This window comes from Galeopterus variegatus, unplaced genomic scaffold, assembly GCF_000696425.1.
Source record: "Galeopterus variegatus unplaced genomic scaffold, G_variegatus-3.0.2 Scaffold673, whole genome shotgun sequence".
Taxonomy (NCBI): domain Eukaryota; kingdom Metazoa; phylum Chordata; class Mammalia; order Dermoptera; family Cynocephalidae; genus Galeopterus; species Galeopterus variegatus.
The window spans coordinates 307248-322737 of record NW_007726784.1 but is presented as its reverse complement, the minus strand read 5'-3'; the positions used below and the strand labels follow the sequence as shown (position 1 = coordinate 322737).

General features: G+C 53.0%; 2 protein-coding genes across 3 annotated transcripts in view; both read left to right on the top strand.

Moving 5' to 3' along the window:
• The window catches only part of SEPT4 (septin 4), a 24383-nt gene extending 12856 nt beyond the window's left edge, over positions 1-11527 (top strand). The window contains exons 1-12 of one of the 2 annotated variants that reach the window (XM_008571268.1): positions 2395-2750; positions 4976-5272; positions 5612-5705; positions 6218-6304; positions 6800-6923; positions 9657-9791; positions 9903-10020; positions 10110-10211; positions 10411-10507; positions 10601-10763; positions 10923-11022; positions 11292-11527. In XM_008571268.1, coding sequence (XP_008569490.1) covers positions 2691-2750; positions 4976-5272; positions 5612-5705; positions 6218-6304; positions 6800-6923; positions 9657-9791; positions 9903-10020; positions 10110-10211; positions 10411-10507; positions 10601-10763; positions 10923-11022; positions 11292-11351 — 1437 coding nt within the window. In that variant the 5' untranslated portion in view covers positions 2395-2690 and the 3' untranslated portion in view covers positions 11352-11527. Of the gene's footprint in view, positions 1-2394; positions 2751-4975; positions 5273-5611; positions 5706-6217; positions 6305-6799; positions 6924-9656; positions 9792-9902; positions 10021-10109; positions 10212-10410; positions 10508-10600; positions 10764-10922; positions 11023-11291 lie in introns of those variants that run through there. The other variant, XM_008571266.1, reaches the window with a different exon arrangement.
• A 1617-nt stretch (positions 11528-13144) lies between these two features.
• MTMR4 (myotubularin related protein 4) overlaps positions 13145-15490 on the top strand; it is a 24743-nt gene continuing 22397 nt past the window's right edge. The window contains exons 1-2 of the mRNA XM_008571265.1: positions 13145-13212; positions 14410-14448. Coding sequence (XP_008569487.1) covers positions 14446-14448 — 3 coding nt within the window. The 5' untranslated portion in view covers positions 13145-13212; positions 14410-14445. The remainder of the gene's footprint in view (positions 13213-14409; positions 14449-15490) is intronic.

The following is a 15490-nucleotide window of genomic DNA, read 5'->3' as shown; positions in this document are numbered from 1 at the left end:
ACCCGCGGCGCCACAGCCGCGGCTGTGCCGGGCGGGAGGAGCTGTCGCCAGCCCCCGGCACAGGCAAGCACTGCTGGCGGGCGGCGTTGCGTCGCCGCTCCCAAGTTTCTCCTCATCCGAGCAGCGACGGAGCTGGCCCCGAAAACTGGGTGCTGCCCGCAGTCTCGGACGAAGGGATAGGACCGTGCTGAGGGAGGTGCCCGCTGGCCGAGACGCGCATGTTAGGCTGGGGAGGGCGCGTCAGTGACGGGCGGACGTGAGGGTCCCGCCCTTGCCTGGGTCAGCTGTTACTTGGGGGTGACCCCTCCTTACCTACCTACCCTGGGTGCAGAGGCCAGCACCAACTTCCTTTGAAGAACAGAGGAGGCCGGCAAACACTGTCTGCCTCCCCAGGAGGGATGGTGAGACGCTCTGTCCCTCGTTCCCACAGCCTGGCAAGGGGCAGCCCTTGGGCCTTGCCCAAAGGGACCCCTGAGAGAGGGAAGCCCAGCCCACCAACCTGCCCAAGCGATCATGTATATCCCTCTGCCTTTGGGACAGGAACCACGGAGAACCTTCCTACTGCTGCAACTACCCTCCCAATCGGGTCCCTCTGTAGTGCGTGGGGGGTGGGCGGACTCATTCCTGCCACCTGTCTGTAGTGGGAAGAGAAGCGACCCTAGCCAGTCTCCTTGGAGGTCTCCAGCTAGGAAGTTTTGATGCTTGGCTGTGAGGATGCCAACTCTTCTCCTGCCGTTGTTGCAAGACCCTGCCACAAACATGGTGGACGGGTGTCAGGGCCTCTAGGCCTCATGCCATCCTCCCCTCCCAATATGGAAGCTCCCTCACCGCCCGCACCCCTTGACCTCTGCGTTGGGAAGCACAGGCTGTTTACAGCAGGAGGGGATCCGTGACCAGCCTGTGGGGCAGGATGTTGGCTGTGGGCAGTCTCCAGAAGGAAACTCCCTGGGCCCTGTGGAACCAGAAGCTTTCAGGTCTGGAAAGGCAAGTCTTTTGAGCTCTTGTCTCTCAAGCTGTGTTCAGGCAGAGGCCCAAGTCTTGGCCAGGAAGTCTTGGTAACCCTGTGACCTTCCCAAAGGGGGGTTCCTGGGAGAGGCTAAGTGGTGCCTGTCTTTATCCCTGCCCCCCTACTTGTCCCCACATAGGGGATTGACAGATTGATTGTTCCAGGCATGGAAGCCTGGGGAAGCACTGAATGTCCCCAGTGTCAAGCCCAGCAGGGGCCAGAGGGACTTTTTCTGTCACACACAAAGTTTAGTTCAGCTGAGGTCCTGGTGCTTTTAACTTGCCTGAGGCCACCCTGTTCTTTTCTAATTAAAGACCACCCCACCACTAAAGTCCCCAGCCTCAGGCCCCTGCCCTCAAGCCAGCTAAGTCTATGGGCCTACTGTTTCATGTCAGGCCAGACTCCTCTATGAGGGTCTCCTTGCCAAAGGAGGTCAGCGTCCCAGCAGCTTTGGAAATCAGAGAGGAGACCTTCCCAGGCTAGGAACCCTAGGGTGTTAAACTTGCCTGTGAAAAGAATGAAAGGCCAACATTAGCGACCATGCTGTGACTTGAGATGCACCTTCTGTCCTCATCAAAGCAGCCTGAGGTATCTATCATTTGGGGTGTTTTCTCTCCCCAGCCTTCCTTGGAGGCAAGGAAGGGACATTCTCAATTGGGCATGAAGACCCTAAAATTAAGATACTATTCAGACTCACAAAGGGTCTTTCCAGCCCAACCAGAAACACTGGCCTCCTGATTCCTAGTTGAGTACTCTGTCTGCACACTCCAAGCCAGGCCCCTCAATTTGTCTTCCACTTAAATGGCTGCTCTGAAGCCTTTGGGATGCCAGCCTCCCGTTGGCTTGCTAGCAGCCCCCACTTTGACTCTATGGAAGTGATGGAGTGGTGGAATTGATGCAGGTCCCCATGAGTCAGAGGTCAGGTATCCTAAGGTGGAAGGTGTCCCTGGAGTAAAGCTCCTCCCCTTCCCCCCGTGGCTGAATTTTCCTGCAGGGAAATAGAGGAGCAGATTTCCGAAGACAGTGGGGTTCTCTGCTGGGAGAAAACAAAGGGACACTTGGGAAGAAGTGTGGGGCTGTTCCCATGAGAACCTATACCCAGGTGATTATAGGACATCCCACCCTAGTTTAGCATTGCTTAAAGTTAAGATGAAAGAGAGAGATTTGGGATTGGAATCCTTTGGGAATGGTTTTCCTGGGTGGCTGTCCCCACATACTGGTGGGCCAGGTCACCTTGGGGGACAGCTCATAGTCTTCAGGCAGGCCTCAGTGTCCTTGGGGGTTAATGGGAGAGGCCAAATGGATCGAGTGCCTGTTCTGCAGGCAGATTTGGGAGGTTGGTGCTGTGCCCACCAGGGTAGGCAGTGGGCAGGCGTCATGGGACAGCCAATCAGAGGCAGAGGAGACTGCAGAGGAACCGAGTGATCCTTCTGCAGCTGAGCTGTCCTTGGAGGGTGGGAGCCAAGGGAAGGGGAATAGGAGGGGCTGGGGAAGGACATTCCACAGGCTTTTTTGGCCCCTGCCAGAGACGAGAGTGGTGGTCAAAGAGAAAGGGAAAGGAGCGAGCCAGGAAGCCAGATAATAACAAGAGCATCAAGACAAGGCTGTTTCTGTCTGTGAGGAACTTTGCCTGGGAGATAAAATTAGACTAGAGTTTGCTGACAGGAAGTCTGAAGCGTGGGGCATGGACCGTTCACTGGGATGGCAAGGGAATTCTGTCCCTGAGGATGGGACTGAAGCTGGGGTAAGGTGCTGCTCTGGGAGACGGGTGGACCTGATCTGTCTTCTCCCTGCCTGGGCTGGGATTGGGGCTTGAAGTCAGAAAATGATTTGGTCACTGGCAGAGCTGGGGGCAGGATGGACAGACAGCAGGTGAGGACCCTGGTGTCCTGACTCCTTGTCCAGAGCCTCTGTGGCCCCCTCCATGCTTATGAGCAGCGAGGGCTGGTAGGGAGGAAGATGGTGCTGGGTTCCTGGTGGCTCTTCTGGAAGATTGTGGGGGCTAGGGATTTCCATCAGTGCCTTCCCTTCACCCTTCCCTGCTGCCCCTCCACTCAGTACCCCTGGGACAGCAGATGGAGTATAGTCCTCTCTCTCCCACCCTTAGCCTGACCCCCAGACCAACTGGGTCACTGTGGGGTTGTGCTGAGAGGCAGGACTTCTGGAATTCCCCAGACTCATCAGCTGCCAGACAACAAGACGTGCTGCCCCCCAGCCCCAGCCCTTCTCTGTTGCCATATAATTAATCATCCAAGCTGGGACACTTTTGAGAGTGGAAGGGGGCACAAGTAATCATTATGCTAGGACAATAAACATAAACTGAGATGTATGGTAACCCCGTTGGACCTCACAAATATTATGGATGAGAAAAGCCTGTTAGGTTGTGCTTGCCTCAGGACAGCCTCTTCAGTCACTAAGCCCCACATGCTGGTTCCAGTTTCAGGCTAAAAGGCCTCTTTTCCTCCCCTCTGTCCAGGTGAGCCCTGGAGACTGTGGCTATAAGCAGGTGTGGGAACTTGTGAGGCTACGGCCTGGAAGTAGCTCTTGCGGGACTTTTCGTTCTAGCCTCCCTATCTCGATCCCTTCCCTCTGGCATAAACCCGGCAGTGTGCACATCTGCATTTTTCAGTTCTTCCCTTTGTAAAGGGGACTATGCAAGAAGACTGTGGCCATGTTATCTCCCCCACCCCGGTTGGGACTCCACAGTGGTCCGGGGTAGCCCCCACTGGCTTGGCCAATCTTCAGAGGGTGAGTCAGCCTCTCTGCAGCCGGCCCTTGTCCATTGTCTGGGGGTGGCATGTGGGTATTGTGAGGCAGAGCTGAGCCCAGCACTGCCAGGCACCCCACAAAGGAGTCTGACCCCCAAAGGAGAGGGGGAACTTTAGGGTCCAAAGCTGAGGATGAGAGTGGGGGGAAGCAGCCCCTCTTCCAAGCTGGGGATGGGGTGGAACAGGCTTGTACAGAGGCGTCAGTCCATTCTCTGCCTTCCACCCCCTGTGGTTCACGGTTTAGGCCAGACCCCCTTCTGCACTGCCTGCTCTGAGCAGAAGGTATAATGGAGCAACTGAGGGGTGCTTCCCCCTATATGACCCTCACAGTTGGGAGCTGTCAGCAGCTCTGGAGGCCCAGACGTCCTTCAGCCCTCCCAGAGCTCTTCCATAGCCAGTGTCCTCCCATCTTCCCCTGCCTGATCTCTCCCAGCTCCCCTCCACCCACACGCAGCATCTGTGGGCAGGTTTACTTTTCTCTCTTAGGGCCCAGGGTCAGATTCTGCTGTGGCTCAGTGTCTGGAGTAGAGGTAGGATCAGCTATACTGAGCTCTGGGCAGTGAACCCTGGGGGTGAGCACTCACAGTAGAACGTGCACCTCAATCCCCACGCTCACTGACCAGCAGTGACAGAAGGCACAGAACTCCCTGCTGCCTCTCGACTTACCTGGGGCTGGCAGCTCCTTTCTCCCCTCCCTACTTCCCTCACGCCCCTTCCCCATTCTGACTCTCTGCACTCTTTCTTGAGTCCTGAACCACACTCTTCTCTCAGGTCTAATGCCTCTGTCTGCTTCCTCTTACTCAGTCTGACTTCTTGGCATTTGGGGCAATCTCTGGCCTCAGGCTTGGGCAGACCCCCTGGGGAGAGCAGCCTCAATGAACACCCTGCTGAGAGGGAGCACCAGAACCAGAGCTCCTCAGTTTCCACAAGCAGTTGCCAGGGTGTTGGGGGCTGCCCAGGGCTCCTCCTGGACCCTGGGGCCCTTTCTGGCATTGGGTTGGGAGGCTTCCGAGCAGGTGAGAGGGAGGGATGGTGGGCACTTCCTCTGGCTTGGCAGCAGTTTCTTTCCCTTCTAACCAAAAGTGCTTTCCCTCTCTCCCTCTTGCCTTCTTCTGTCTTCTGCCTTCCACCTCGTTCTTCCCATCGGCTCCCTTCCTGCCACCTCCCACCTACTCCACCCCACCTCACCTCCATCCCCCAGATCAAGCGTTTCCTGGAGGACACCACGGATGATGCAGAACTGAACAAGTTTGTGAAGGATTTCCCAGGAAGCGAGAGCTGCCACTCACCGGAAGCCAAGACCTGGGTTTCCAGGCCCCAAATCCCGGATCCAAGTCCCCAGGCCCCGGACCTCTATGATGATGACCTGGAGTTCAGACCCCCCTCGTGGCCCCAGTCCTCTGACAGCCAGCAGTACTTCTGTGCCCCAGCCCCTCTGAGCCCCTCTGCCCGGCCCCGCAGCCCATGGGGCAAGCTTGATCCCTATGATTCCTCTGAGGTAGAGCTTCCAGACCTGCCTTTGCCTTTCAGTGGGCTGGTGCAGGCAGACCCAGGGAGGGAGCAGAGGGAGACTGTGTGTGTGTGTGTATGTATCTGAAGCCTCTCTCTGTCCTCTGTCAGTCCTAGTGTTGTGGTGTCTGCCCCCAAGAACACTGGAAACTGACAGTATCAGCAGGGGCAGGAGGCCCAGCTGGTGGCCTCAGATGGGAACTCGAAGGAGTCTGGCACTGCTCCTTTAAGGCTGGGGCAAAGACTTAGAAGGGAGAGAAGACTGGTGCTGGGTGCTGGGGCCCCTCCTGCCTCTCACCCTGATGCATTCTGTCTTCCTGTCTACTAGGACGACAAGGAGTACGTGGGCTTTGCGACTCTCCCCAACCAAGTCCACCGAAAGTCCGTGAAGAAAGGCTTTGACTTTACCCTCATGGTGGCAGGTAGAAAAGAGGCAGGGCTGGGTTGGGCAGGGTTGTTTCAGGTGGTGATGGGTGTGTGTGTGTGTGTGTGTGTGTGTGTGTGTGTGTGTGTGTGTGTGTGTGTGTGAAGGGGTCATGGGTGGGGAAGGAGCAAGCAGCAGTAGCTATGCCTTTTTACAAAATAGCCAGGAGCCACTGGTGGCCAAAAGTATATATGCGTGTTTTTGTGTTTGGGGGCAGTGTGTGTGTGGGGGGTGTTGGTGAAGTGGTACAAACAGTGCCTGACCAACTGTTTTCTAGTATTTGCCTCTGTGTGGCATTGGGAAATCTCTTGCTCTCCGCCTCATTCAAATGAGAAGGCTGAACAAGCTGATCTCTCTGCTTCCTTCCAGATCTAAAATGCTATGGTTTGGTTATTCTAGTCCCAATTAAATAAGAAAGGAGTTTCCCCTACACCACACCATGATCAAGTGGAGTTGCCTCTTGGTTATAGATCACACCTAATCTGGTGCTTCTGTCCTCTCTCCTGTCAGGAGAGTCTGGCCTGGGTAAATCCACTCTTGTCAATAGCCTCTTCCTCACTGATCTGTACCGGGACCGGAAACTTCTCAGTGCTGAAGGTAAGGAAAGGAGAGGAGCATGAAGATCGGAAGGCAGACCTGTCCTGGGGAATGAGACTCACTCCAGAGTCTGGGCAATGGGGCCCTCCCGAGCATGCAGGAAACCATGCCTTTCCAGAGAGACTGACTCCATAGCCTATCTGGCCTGGCAGCCCACCAGCCAGCTCCCTAAAGATTTGGGTGCTGAAGCAGGGCAGGGACCAGAATCCTGCTCTCTGAATGAGTCTCTGACCCTCCAAAAGATTCCAGGAATCCAAGAAAAAAACTGGGAGCAGAGAAGAGGCTGGGGCCAGAGCCAACAGCCACCGGCATTTCCTGTGTTGGGAAATGTGCTCCTTGCTGGTTCCCAGAGAACAGGCCCCCAGGCAGCCCGGGGGTGGGGATGGGGGCAGTGGGGATGAGGCAGTCTGGGCAACGAAGCTGGTTGGGTGGGCGGTTTGTCCTGACTGGGCAGGTCCCTGCCCTTGCCCTGGCCTCAGTTTCCCCCTCCTCCAGAGCGGATCATGCAAACCGTGGAGATCACTAAGCATGCAGTGGACATAGAAGAGAAGGGTGTGAGGCTGCGGCTCACCATTGTGGACACACCAGGTTTTGGGGATGCAGTCAACAACACAGAGTGGTATGTCTGACCAAGCACAGCCCCAGCTGCCCTGACCCACCCACCTACTTCATATGCACACATAAGAACAGACATATCGATACTTGCCAGGAGAAGAGGTTTGTGAACTTAATCATGTCATTCCCTTATTGGATAACCATCTCCTCCTCTGTAAAGCGAGAGGGAGAGGATTGGAATAGGTGATTTCTAATGTTCCTTCCAACTCTGACCTATAATTCTATAATGGGGGTAGGAACACAAGACAGAAGAGCCTAAAAAAGCAAACACGTGAAAACATGTAGCACAGGGCTTGACACACAGTAGGTGCTCAGTAAACCTTATCCTCTCTCCTTTGTTTTCTGTCACTAGCAACATTTTAGATGTCACAAATAAGTCTTGTTGAAAGCATGAGGATGCACGGAGGGAGGGGTGAAGGGGAGAAAGAAGAGGCAAGGGGAAGAAGTGGGTGGAACTTTGTTTAAACTCCAGGTACCCTTTAGGCTACCTGCCAAAAGAAAGGGTAGCTTTGCCACACACCCCATCATCCCTGTTTTTTTTTTTTTTCCAGGAACTACAGGGATGCTTAGATAATGGCCAGACCTAAGGGAGTAGGTGAGAAGAGTATGATGAGAAAGACAGCAGAAAAGCTAATTAATGCCTTTGATGAAGCAGTTAGGCAGGTGGTGTTAAGAGCCCTGACTGATAGTTTAAATCTTGATTGGCATTTAGTAACTGCATGATCTTGAGCAAATGACTGCATTACTATTTTTTCAGTTGAAAAATACCAACATTTACCATCTCATCCAATTGATCTGAAAATCTCCCAGAATGATGCATGTGCATTGGAAACTATAATGGGTGATTTACTTTACAATCATGAATTTTAACAGTGATATTTGCAGGACCAGCAACATACTTTGTGGGGCCCAGTGCAAAATAAAAATATGGGCCTCTTGTTTAAAATTATTAAGAATTTCAAGATGGCGACAGCAGAGCATCCAACTGAGCACGGGCCCTTCTAAGTGTGATCCATGTGTGACTGCACTGGTCCCACACCCATGAACCTGACCCTGGATAATTGCCTCCCCAAGTAATCCCACCCTTACAGACCTTTCTGCGTTCTGAAACCCATCACATGCTTTATCATTATAATATGTGACTTTCAGCTCAGCACACTGGTTCATCTTCAAGTTCACAGTCTAGGCCTTGAGGAGAGGGCCGTTTCTTACATTCTTGCCACAGCACTGTGCTAGTATATGGTATGGTTGATGGATTGAGGTGGCCTCCATATTATCATCACCCTTTCTGCTCTAGGAGTATGTCTCAGCAAGCTGGGCTTGCCCTGAAATTCTACTCCCAAACAGTCCCTGGTTCCTACTGTAGCAAGTACCACTTTCTCCTGCAATCAATCTGCTTACCTCCTCTTACCTTTTAAATAATAACAATTTCATTTGCCTGGCACCTCACTGTTTACAGTGCATCTCCATATATAATCATATAATAAACCAGCAGGAATTTATCGAGCACATGCTAGGTGTCCAGCCTGTGCTGGATATGTAAAGGGATGCAGAACAAGTATGAACGATCCCTATCCCTGAGAGACTTACTGTCTAGTGGCAGGGAGGTGCGGGTGGGAGAAAGGTGGGAGCAGTTCTCTAACATGTGAGTCAATCAGATAACAACTTAAATCAGTAAATGGATCAGGCAATGTGTAGTGGCAAACACAGTGAGCTAGGATTCAGAAGGCCAGGGACTCAGGTGGGTAGAGAATTTACTGGCCAAATGATCTAGAGCAAGTCATTTAGCTGTTCTGGATTTAGTTTCTTCATGGATAAAATGAGTGATGATGCTCGTAATGCACAGTGCCTGCCTGTCAGGGAAGTGAGGATTTAACTAGATAATTCAAGAGCAAAAGACTTGAACATTGAGATTCTTTTATTCCCGCCCCCCCCCAACCCCTTGAATTTTCTTGAAAAAAAATTATTTATTTCACTGTGTGGTGAAGAGAAGGGACCCAGTATATATTAGTGTAGTCAAAGGAGCCTTCATGGAAGAAATGGTTCTTCGATAGGGCCTTGAAGGATGGAGTGGGTTTGGAGAGGTGGAGGAGAACGTGGAATCACATGAGCAAAGGCTCTGAGACTTCACTGTGAACCTGACTTAGGGCTTCCCTGGCTTTCTTTTTTTTTTTTTTTTTTTTAAAGATGACCGGTAAGGGGATCTCAACCCTTGGCTTGGTGTTGTCAGCACCACGCTCAGCCAGTGAGCAAACCGGCCATCCCTTCGTAGGATCCGAACCCGTGGCCTTGGTGTTATCAGCACCGCACTCTACCAAGTGAGCCACGGGCCGGCCTTTCCCTGGCTTTCAACGAACCCGTGGCCTTGGTGTTATCAGCACCGCACTCTACCAAGTGAGCCACGGGCCGGCCTTTCCCTGGCTTTCAACTGGTGTTCACCTGCAGCCACCTTGCTACATGTATTGCTTTGTTTGGTCACGTGGACCTATTTCTTCTCATCAAACTAGCATTTATTGAACCCTGCCTGTGTGCTCAGTCTAATATTCTATCAGGACATGTGAGATACCCCCCACTTCCCACCCAGGTATTTCCCTGAAGATGTAGTTAGTATAGCAAGCCAGGGAACAACAATGTCTTGAACACACTGCTCAGGGTGTGGGCTACTTCTCTGCAGTCCCAGAACTCACTAGGCAGCCCCCACTCCCATGATTTCTCTGCTTGTCTGTCCCTGCCCCAGCTGGAAGCCTGTGGCAGAATACATTGACCAGCAGTTTGAGCAGTATTTCCGAGATGAGAGTGGCCTGAACCGCAAGAACATCCAAGACAACAGGGTGCACTGCTGCCTGTACTTCATCTCACCCTTCGGCCACGGGTATGGTCCCAGCCTGAGGCTCCTGGCACCACCGGGTGCTGCCAAGGGAACAGGCCAAGAGCACCAGGGGCAGGTGCCACTAGCAGGTGGTCACAGATTCCTGTTCCCCAGGCTCCGGCCATTGGATGTTGAATTCATGAAGGCTCTGCATCAGAGGGTCAACATCGTGCCTATCTTGGCTAAGGCGGACACACTGACACCTCCTGAAGTGGACCACAAAAAACGCAAAGTGAGGGAAACTGGTAGGGGGAGGGGAGCAGGTGGGCTTTTAGAAAGAATGGGGTCCCCAGAACTGTGGGCCCCTCATCTGTTTGCCAGATCCGGGAGGAGATTGAGCGCTTTGGAATCAAGATCTATCAGTTTCCAGATTGTGACTCTGATGAGGATGAGGACTTCAAATTACAGGACCAAGCCCTAAAGGTGGGGCCACCCCAGGGCATCTCTTTTCCATCTTGTTTCTTCTAGGCAGAAAAGGGGAATAGAATTTTATATAAAGGCAGACTACTGGGGTGGGAGAGGACCTTGGCTTCCTAGAGTGAAACAGAGAAGATGAAGATACAGGTGGAAGGGAACAACTTGAGAACAGGGGGTGCTGACTACCACCCCTAACTTCTTCCAGGAAAGCATCCCATTTGCAGTCATTGGCAGCAACACTGTGGTAGAGGCCAGAGGGCGGCGAGTTCGGGGCCGACTGTACCCCTGGGGCATTGTGGAAGGTAAAGCACTGAGCTTGTGACCAGGGTATCACCTTGTCCTCAGTGGCTCTCCCCTACCCATGCCCCTGGCTGACCCCTAGCCTTGCTATGCAGTGGAAAACCCAGGGCACTGCGACTTTGTGAAGCTGAGGACAATGCTGGTGCGTACCCACATGCAGGACCTGAAGGATGTGACACGGGAGACCCATTATGAGAACTACCGGGCACAGTGCATCCAGAGCATGACCCGCCTGGTGGTGAAGGAACGGAATCGCAAGTATGACCAGAAGCCAGGACAAAGCTGGCAGGGGGGATCCCAAGTACAGCCTTGGGTGAGACCAAGCCCTTCCCTTGTTCTTCTACAGGCCTTGGGCTCAATCTAATCAGGTGCTGGGGTCCCCCTAGCCTTACTGACCCTCTTTCCCCTTCCCCTCAGCAAATTGACTCGAGAGAGTGGTACCGACTTCCCCATCCCTGCTGTCCCACTAGGGACAGATCCAGAAACTGAGAAGCTTATCCGAGAGAAAGATGAGGAGGTGAGAGCAGTATGGGTGGTAGGGTTTGACAGCCTGGGAAGCCCTCTGTTTGATCATAAACCTCAGTATCTCTTGGTTTGGGAATAGAAAGATCCCTGGATCTGGTGCATATTTGGGGCCTGGATTGGTCAATTGCTGGTTCTGCTCAGAGTCTCCATTACATCTCAGGGCTACCAAGACCCTGGCTCATGGGATTAGAACTTGGAGGCAATTCCCAATTCAATAGGACTCTCCAAAAGGCCCCATTTTGATGCATGTGCCTATTGCAGCTGCGGCGGATGCAGGAGATGCTACACAAAATCCAAAGACAGATGAAGGAGACCCATTAACTGGCTTTCAGCCCTGGATATTTAAATGTCCTCCTCTTCTTCCTGCCCATGCCAGCCCCTCCCAGCACCAGCTCTGCTCAGGCCCCTGCAGCTACTGCCACTTCGCCTTACATCCCTGTGGACTCCCCAGAGACTCAGAGGAAATACAGTTTAATAAATCTATGGGTGGCTTCTGGTGTCCCTGTCTGTATCTTTACCACCTCCTGGAGACCAAGATCCTAGGACCCAGTTTTGAAAGGATGATGGAGGAGGATGCTGGTTTCTGGCTTTTAGGGAGGAGGAAGAGTGGGGAAAACATTTTCCTCCCTTGAACAGGGTTCAGTCCCTGCTTAGAATCCAGCTGGGCCTCTCCATCTTAGTGTCCATATCTATCCTGCCTCTTTTATCTGGGGCCTGTGCCTTTCTTCATCTTTCCCAAATACAGTACATTCAATTTTATAGCAGTTTTGGATCTGATACCTGCCCTTGGGAAAACATAAGGTATTACTGCAAGCAATCTCCTGACTTCCTATTTCCCCTTCTCTGAGAAAAGGGACATGCAGAATTAAGCTCTTCACTCTAGGAAGCCTGTGATAGAGCACTAAACAAATGTTAAAACCCCTGTAATCACCAAACACCGTAGTAAATGCTGGGAGTGAATAAAAGCACAGTCATTGTCCTGGAGGAGTTCAGTATTCAAATACAGGTCTAGACCCTGGAGTTAAAAGTAGTGAAAAAAGGAAAGGTTCTTGTCTTCCTGGAGCTTACTAACTGTACGAAAAGTTCCAATCTCTATAAAGAAAGTGAGGGCACTTTAGCCCTGGGGTTTGGTAGTAAAGCGTTCAGGCCCAGAACCGAGCTGAGGATTTCTGCTGAGAAACAGAATCAACTGTTCTCCATGTACGTCGGGTTGGTGGTATCGCCAGGCCACGGCGACCTCCAGCGGCCACCCTCCGTCTTGCTGCCTGTTCTCGGTCCCCCGGGGAGAGAGGGAGGGGCGACGAGCTGGGTCCCTGGGAGAATCCTGTTCTCTCCCTTTACAAACCAGGAGGCCGCAGCTAACTAGCGGTAGTCTCAGATCCAGGTTTCCTTTCCTTCGGGTGAGAGATCTTTACTCAGGACTGGCGGGACAATGCAGGTCATGAAGGATGGCAGGGTCGTTCGCCGATAAAAAATGAGGGTGGGAGGAACCCGTTAAGACACAGGAAAGGGGAAACTCCAGCGCCGCCAGTCGGAGATGACCGAGACGGAGCCTCAGGCCCAGCGCTCCCCCCTCTCCTAGCCTGTAGGTTTTTGTCCCATTCTGGCTTTGGGACCGATGACTGCAGCGAAACCAAAACGGGAATGGATGGACTGAGGTGCTACCGGGGATCTCCCTGAGAAGCACCCCAAGGCGGAGTCGTCACCGGAAGTGGTTGTAAAGCCTGTGGCCCTACAGCGCCCCGCCTCCAATTGCGCTACCAGTAGGCGACAGACCGCCCTCTCTTCCGGCCCGCGGAGCCGTAGCCAGCGGCCCCCAGTTTACTGCTCTCCCATTGGCTGCCGCAGGGACGCGCTGTGACTTCCCATTGGTCACGTCTCCTCGGCGCCGCACCTCCTCCTTCCAGGTACCGTCTCGTCTTCCGGCGCCCGATAAACTAGAGGCCGGGAGGGCGTCTGCACGACTTGACCAATGAGAAGCGTGGAGAGAGAGGGCGGCGGCTGCGTGATGGGGGCAGGGCGGGACTTGGTGTGGCCATTGGCCAGGGCGGGCAGAGGACAGAGATACGATTGGTTGGTGAGAGGGGCACAGTCGTGGGGTCGAAGCTGCGCGGCCTCAGCAGCTGCAGGAGACGGAAGTGGTGAGAGCGCGGCCTCGGAGGGTCGGGCGGACACCACCCGGGTGAGTCACCGTACCCCGAACACTGCCAGTCTGGGAACAGCAACGACCGCGTCCTGCCTGGCCCCGCCCAGGCCCCCACCGGTTTTCCTGAGTCCCGCCTTCTGTCATTCGGGGCTCCGCCCCCGAGTCTTTAGGCTCCGCCCACAGAACCTGGGCACCTGGGTTCCCGTGTCAGCCTGGCCCGCCCCCTGGGATCAGATCCCCTAGGTCTGGAAAGCCTGGGCCTCTCAGGCTTGGTCCTTGTCCCTCCTCTCTCTCCGTTTCCCTGAGGCTGCGTGCCAGTGGGCGGTGAGGCAGCACCTCTGGGTTGCAGCTTGCGGGCTCTCCCAGGAGGAAGGGTGGGCCGAGGAAGGGGGTACTCTGATCAGGGATGCGGACAGGACCACAGATGGAGGCTTTTATCCCTACAGCCCCCCGCGGGGCTCTGCTATAATACTCCTGAGCATAGCGGGCATGAAGGAAAGTGTCAGTAAAACCTAGGCCTGGCTTCCTAAGTGGGCCTAGGAGGCCCCATTCTGAAACCCTCTTACTTGGGCCCATTTGATAGATACTGACTCTGAGGTCTCGGCTGGCCTGATTCTGTCCCTGTTGTGTGGCTTCCTACCCCTAATCTCCAGCCCATTTGGTGTCAAATACACTCAGCAGGATCTGTCCAGCCCTGCCGCCCTCTGATCACAGGTTGTGGTCACCTCCCTCTTGTTCTTTGCTCTGGACTCTGCCCCCAGTAAACAGGTCAGGTGGGTGCTACTCCCAGACTCAGCGACTGGCAGAACATTCCTGTAGATTCATGCCCCCACGAGGGCCAAACATGAGTCCCAGTTGGCAGCCTTTGTCTCTTCTGCTGGAAGTTCTTCTGCTCTCCCACGAAACAGGGTTTGGTGTGTTCCACTTTTCCTTCTGCGTCTGGGAATCAGGACTCTTGGGTTCTGCTGATTAATCCTGGAGGACACTCATTCCTGCTCCAGAACTTTGTGGCTGACTTAATGCCCTGCAGGATCACTCGTTCCTTTCTCCCATGTAGCTCCCATTGCCTCTGTCTGACATGGTGACTTGTGGAGAGGCCGGATTCTCTGTGAAGGAGGAGAATAAGAGTTGCAGAGTAATTCAGGGGTAGATGTGATTCTTTTCGTTGATTTGTTGATTCTCTGGTAATGTTAATAGTGCTCTTTACCCTTACGTTCCTCTGTTTCTTTATAGCGAGAAGGAGGTAACCAGGACCCTCACCACGGTAGAATGGTGAGTACTCTTTCCTCAGATCATTGTGATTTCTGTAATTCTTGTGTCTTTCTCTGTGAAGCTGGACCTTGAGCTTCAGGCTACTCTGTTCAGCTCCTAAACAGGTTAATCTGCCCTGGAGATAAATTAGGGTTTTTTTTAGATTGCAAAACATCAGCCAGTATACAGCACTAGGACCAGAAGCCTCTAGAAGTGTTTTTCTGCAGGTGCCATGCCACGCCTTCTCCACACTACTTACATACCACTGCCTCTCTTAGCCCTTCATAACAGCTCTCCTCTTTCTTTTCTTGGGTCCCTGACAGAATCTCTGTTTCTGAAGAGCCAGACTTTTTTTTAATCTCAAGATCCTTGGACTTGTGGGTCCCTTGGATACTGTGGGTGTTGTATCAGAAGTGACTCCACCAAAACTGTGGAGCTTTTCGAGCTCCAATGTGCTGCTGTCTGTTGTTACTGCAAGAGACAGCTGAGTGAATACTGAGCAGGACAGCATCCTCAAGGTGCCCAGAATATCACTTGGGTGGTTAACAACAATCCTTTAAATTTTCCATTAATTGTAACTTCAAGTTCATGGAACCTCTTAACTCCTGAGAGCCAGGACAGGGAAGCAGTGAGATGAGAAAGGAATAGAGAGCAGCAGACCAGGCTCTTAACCTGGCTGCATTTGTTCCGTTTCTCTCAGGCGTCCCCGTGCTTAAGAGAATTCAGTGGGTGAGAGGACTTCCTCTTTCCCTCCCTTCCTTCCATAGACATGTGGATCTATGGTGTGTGCAGTATTTGTTTGGTCTCTTCTCAGAAAGCCCACTGGTCTTGACCTCAACCATCTGATAGTTTTCCCTCTTTTTTTCTCTTCTGTGATACCCTGAAAAAAGCATGGGCTTCGGTTAGCCTCTAATTTCAAATCCTAGCACCACTATTTAAATACCTTAGGTAAGTTTCATACTTTCTTTTGAAGCCCTAGTCTCATCAGTAAGACAGGATAAGGCTTACTTCTTGGCGCGGGGGGGGGGGGGGGGGGGGGTTTGAAAGGTTTTAGTGAGGTAAT